Here is a 6,000-nt window from a genome sequence, read left to right on the forward strand (position 1 = left end):
ACACCTAGAAATTTGCTAGAATATATTTCACCTCCCACTGTTTTATCTTGTGCAAACTGAGTCACTCTTCCTGTCCACTGGAGACCATTCAGCAGATTCAGCAATTGCTTTTTAGTGTAAATTATGCAAAGTGTTGCTGTATGTCATATATTCACAGAAACAGAAGCAAAAGAAAAGAATTTCCTGTAGGAAACTTCACCAAAATTGCAAAGTAAATCAAACATATTTAAAGTGACTATCTGATCAACTGTCTTAATATTGTTGCTTCCTCCCTGTTAAAACAAGATCAGCACAGCACATGTCTTGTTTCTGTTATTTGGGTTGATTGCAGGTGTTGCCACCACTCACCATATGCTCTGAGGCACATGTTACCAAATTCTTTCAAGCTACACAGGAAGTGGATTGGACTGTGAAAGACCAACCCAAACTTGGCTGGCATGTTTATAAATTTGTAGGGCAATACAGTATTTCAGAGAGGAGGTCAAGTCTCCTGCTCCCCTGGTGCATTCGCTATAGCTGCCCCATTTCCCTGCACTTTAAAAGTTTGATAGAAATATACAAATACAAATACAAACTTTATTGCATCTTAGCCATGAGCCTTTTGCAAATACATATACATAAACAAATACGGACACATATACAGAAATATGTTTAAAAAAGGTTTCCTATGGGTCTGTTAACCTATGGATAAAACACTCTCTCAATTTTTGTGCGGCTATCGCAAAATTTGCAACCGCAAGGGAAACTGGCCTGGAGTAGTCCGATAAAAGTATATTGACCTTCACCTCATTGGGGTAAGGTGCTATTGGTTCTAAAAATGGTTTTAAAAATTTTTGCCTAGGTTGTTCATAGAGGGGACAATGGAGCAGATAGTGATCAATCTCATCAATGGCAGAACAGCCATAAGAACATCGGCATTGAGCCAGAGGGATGCCTTTGAAATATAGAAATAGAAATATATGTTGGCTATAGGTAAGTTTTTAAACCACCAAGGTTTTTTGTCTATTAGTGAATAATGTCTGTTGCTTGCCTAGATGGAGAACAGAGAGAAATGTGTTTGCACGTGTATGCGTAGAAACTCTTGGCTTTTGTGTAGCTGGAATGGAGCCTGCTATATCCAGATAACAGACACATTTGTTCCTCCGCTCACTTTTGACTCTGGCTCCACTCACCGCTAACATGCAGTACCCATGAGGGAATGAAGTCATAGGGCTGAAAAAGGTTCCCCACCCCTACTCTATGCGCTTGCACTGGCTTGGACACCTTCCAACACAGATATTCTCAAAGGGGGAAGGAACACCAAAACAATGTGATATAGTGGCAAAAAAACCCAGACTTCAACTTGGAGAAATGGATCTACGCCCCCACATTCAACCTAGTCCCTGAGTAACCTAGCCAGGACACCAGCCTCAGTTTTCTTCCCATAAAATGGAGGGAGGGAAAGAAACTTCCCTTTATAAAGCAATAATGAGCTGGGTGGATAAAATTGTTTTTTTTTTTTTAAGAGAAATTGGTTTTTAATTTACATAAGATTTTAAAGCAATAGCAAGTTTAAAGTGTACACTTTTAATCTCAAAACTGTCTCAATGACCCTCTATTCAACACTTTGAATCAGACTAATCTCCTATATAAAGGAGCCAGAAAAAATATTTTCCTGATGAGAGAAAACATAAGTAAAGGGTAACAGACCATGTCCTGTATTTATTATTATGACTTGCCATGATGGAAGGGATTTAGCATATCAAAACACCTTAAATGCCACCAACGTTATAATTAAAAGAAAAGAAACCAAGTTGCACTTTATGGAGACATGGCTCTTTGAGAAAGAAGCATGATTATCTGATTTTAATTAGTTTTCATTGCATGAGGCATTATTATCTAGGGACGTCTACTCAACAAAACAGGAATATTTCACAATCAGGTATATTTCCTAGTAATAATAATACATTGAAGGCAAGGAAGAGGAAGTTGTGGCCCTCCAGATTTTGTTGGATTACAACTCCTGTCATCCCTGATCATTGGTCATGATGGCTGGGGATGAGGAGAGCTGGAACCCAACATCATCTGGAGAGCCACAGGCTCCCCATTTCTGGGCTTAAGGGGCTACCTGGACTCAGCATAGAAAGGCAACTGGTATTGACAACATCACTTGGTAAAAACCAAGATAACTTAAGGTGTTGGACTACGACCTGGGAGACAAGGGTGCAAATCCCCACATTGCCATGAAGCTCACTGGGTGACCTTGGGCCGCCAGTTCACTGCCTCTCAGCGTCAGAGGAAGGCAGTGGTAAACCACCTCTGAATACCGCTTACCATGAAAACCCTATTCACAGAGTCGCCATAAGTCGGGATCGACTTGAAGGCAATCCATTTCCATTCAGCTCTAAAATAAGAAATATCTGAAAATTCTTAATTTGTAGGGTGAGTAATTCTGTTTGCTGATTTGTTTTGGCTGCAAACAGACAAAGTGACCTGTGGCCCCTTAAAGACAAACAAATTTATATGGCATAAACTTTTATGAACTAGAGTCCATCTGATGGAAGTGAAATCTAGTCCATGGAAGTTTATGCCATAAAAGGTAAAGGTGTCCCCGCACTTATACTGCCAGTCATTTCCGACTCTTACAGTGACGTCTTGCGACGTTTACTAGGCAGACCGTATATATGGGATGGGATTGCCAGTTCTTTAATCATAATAAATTTATTCACTTTAAGGTTCAACAAGACTCTTCTTGCTTTTGCTACAAGTTAAAGGCAAACAATTAGCAACAACTACCCATGTAAGTTCCACCAGCTAAAATTGCCTTGCTGTTAACTCCATATGCTACATGAGAAATGGAAAACCTGTGGCCTCCAGACAGAACTCAGTTCTCATCAGCCTCAGCCAAGCATGGTGAATGGTCAAGGATGAAAGGAATTATAGTCCAACAACAACTGGAGGGCTATAGATTCTCCATCCCTATACCTTCAGAAGGGAAGTAGCTGCTACCTCTACCAGGACAGTTTTGCAAACTATAGCTTGTTTGTGCGTAAATTCCACTTAACATGGACTGTTTGCCCCTTAGCATCATTTAACCTCACCATAATTACATACTGCCTTTCTTCCACAGAATTCAAGATAGCATATACAGGACTCCCAAGGGCAAGAGCAGCCATCTCTTCCCCCCAGAAATGCCCACATGGGAACAATGCTACATCACCACATAGCATCCTTCCCAAGAGCATTCTAGTTTCATTTGGAAAGTGCAATTAAAAGTTAAAGAAGGTGGAAGGAGACAGAAACAGAGACCACCTTCAGCTACAGGTCCATAGCACTCCCTGCAAAAGCTCTTCCAATTTCATCCACTCCTAAAGATCAAATTAAGCATAAAGGAAGCATTCCCTCTTTTCTCCCACAGAGGAGGGAATGCTTCTCCTAAGAACATGCACCTTATGACATGTTACCTGTGCATCATCTTAAAACAAAGATAACAAGTATTTTTTTGCCCATATGCAAATTTGAAATTGACAGATTAATCTGCTAATACACATATGATGAAATCAATTTTTAGAAAGAAGGGGTATAAGGCGAGAGCAGTTGGAAAACCATAAGACCCTTTCCTTCAGAAAAGGAGGCCTGGGGTCTGCCAGAATCAGAGACATGTAACTGACATGGACAGCAACACCCCAGTCACGGAGGGTGGGGGAGCAATGAGGGGAAACAGGAGGAGGGAACTGGTTGACTAACCAGAAGACAGCCACCCACACACTCAAAGAGGAGAAGAAGGGGCATAAAATGGAGGAGGGGAGCAATCACAGAGAGGATTTTATTTATTTTATTTATTTTATTAAGCTTATATACCGCCCGACTAGCAACAGCTCTCTGGGCGGTGAACATTAAAAATACAATAAAAATAACACAATACAGTATATCACAATACAAAACTGTACAAAAAACTGTACAGTCTAAAATCAAAATATAATAATTTAGAATTAACAGGAATTAAAATGCCTCAGAGAAGAGAAAGGTTTTAACCTGGCGCCGAAAAGATGATAGTGTCGGCGCCAGGCGCACCTCCTCGAGGAGACCATTCCATAGTTCGGGGGCCACCACTGAGAAGGCCCTAGATCTTGTCACCACTCTCCGGGCTTCCCTATGAGTCGGAACCCGGAGGAGGGCCTTCGTAGTAGACCGTAGTGTACGGGCCGGTTCATATCGGGAGAGGCGTTCCGACAGATATCGTGGTCCCGCGCCGTATAAGGCTTTATAGGTAAGTACCAACACTTTGAATCTGGCCCGGAAGCATATTGGAAGCCAGTGCAAACGGGCTAGCACAGGTGTTATATGCTCAGACCGCTTAGTTCTTGTTAGCAGTCTGGCCGCCGCATTTTGCACTAGCTGTAGCTTCCGAATCATCTTCAAAGGTAGCCCTACGTAAAGCGCATTGCAGTAGTCCAGACGCGAGGTTACCATAGCATGTACCACTGATGTGAGGTCCTCCTTACTCTGATAGGGACGTAGCTGGGCTACCAACCGAAGTTGGTAGAACGTATTCCGGGCCACCGAGGCTACATGAGCCTCAAGTGTGAGGGAAGAGTCTAAGATGACTCCCAGACTACGCACCTGTTCCTTTAGGGGGAGTGTAACCCCATCCAGGACAGGGTATATATCCACCATTCGATCAGAGAAACCATCCACCAACAGCATCTCAGTCTTGTCTGATGAAACTAAGGATGAAATTTAGGATGAAATTTAGGATGAAACTAAACTGGCTGGTGGATAATGGGGAGGCTGGCCTACAGACCAGAAGACCCAACTCCCTTGATGAGCAGAAGGCAGAGACAGGATCTGTCCAAACAAGAACTTAGGGTGGGGAACAGTAGTATAGTGGCAAATTCAGAGGTGCAGGGTCCCTTCATGATAGTCACAGCCATGCCCCGCCTTTATTTTACTGCTGGGTTGATAATGAAATCCATGTTAATGCCTTCTTCCACAACAACAGAGGTCCCTAGGAGATAATCAGCATGAAAAGAAAGAGTGTTAGCTGCTGAGAACAGTCTTCTCAGTGGCTGACCTGCCTCCTTTCACTGATTGGCTGCAATCAGCAGGAAAGAACAAGGAAATATGTTAGAAGACTCTTCTCAGTGGCTAACACATTTCCCTTTCATGCTGATTGGCTCATAGGATGCTGAAGACATAGGGACCCTGCTCCCAAAAAAGTAAAGGGTCTACGACACACACACCCAAGACTCTGGACAGCTACACCGCTAGTGGAGAAGAAGCCTAAGGGTGCCACGAGGAAAGGGCGCAACACGCAAACCACAGGGTGCCGGCAGCCCAGTAACAGACGGGGGAGAAGGGAGGGGAGAGCCCAGCCTCCTAGTCTCTCTCTCTCTGACCCCTTTTGAGTCCAGCCAGCAGCAGGTGAATCCCCCCGCCCTCTGGCACGTCCGCAGGTAAAGCAGCCGGCCTCACCAGCCAGCCAGCCAGCCAGCCATCTTCTCCTCGCTCTCGCCCCCGCCGTCCCTCATTATCCCGGGCGCCGCTCTTACCCCCCCAGATGCCCAGCTTGAGCTGGGATTTGTTCAGGTTCTCCACGTAGTCACCCAGGAAGCGGTTCAGCAGGTCTGCCACCACCGACTCCAGCACCATGGCGGCGGATAGAGCGGCCGGGGGCGAAGGCTCCTCAGTCCGTCAGCCAGTCGCTCAGGCGGGCCCGGGGGAACGGGGGGGGGAGGAGTGCGCACAGCCCCAGCAACGCCCGCCGCCCACGTGACCCAGGGCGCCGCCGCCGCCGCCGCCTCTTCCTCCGATAGGCTGCTGCGCGCGTGACCCGGGCAGCTCGAGGCGCTTTCCCCTCCTGTCTTATCTCGCGCTCTCTTCTTTCCCACCCCCCCACCTTCTTCTTTCCCTCATCTATAATATTGGTCGGTTGCTGAGGAGATTATAAAAAAATTGGAGGAGCGTCTGAATTTACGTTGCCCTCACAGTTGACCTGTAAAAAGGTTATTTATTTATTTA

General features: G+C 45.0%; 1 protein-coding gene across 2 annotated transcripts in view; it reads right to left on the reverse strand.

Moving 5' to 3' along the window:
* VPS13C (vacuolar protein sorting 13 homolog C) overlaps window positions 1–5,769 on the reverse strand; it is a 225,398-nt gene extending 219,629 nt beyond the window's left edge. For both annotated transcript variants that reach the window (XM_061595881.1, XM_061595880.1), the window contains exon 1: window positions 5,532–5,769. In XM_061595881.1, the coding sequence (XP_061451865.1) occupies window positions 5,532–5,631 (100 nt within the window). In that variant the 5' untranslated portion in view covers window positions 5,632–5,769. The remainder of the gene's footprint in view (window positions 1–5,531) is intronic.
* Between the last annotated feature and the right edge of the window lie 231 nt (window positions 5,770–6,000).

The sequence above is a fragment of the Rhineura floridana genome, chromosome 14, assembly GCF_030035675.1.
Source record: "Rhineura floridana isolate rRhiFlo1 chromosome 14, rRhiFlo1.hap2, whole genome shotgun sequence".
NCBI classification, from domain to species: domain Eukaryota; kingdom Metazoa; phylum Chordata; class Lepidosauria; order Squamata; family Rhineuridae; genus Rhineura; species Rhineura floridana.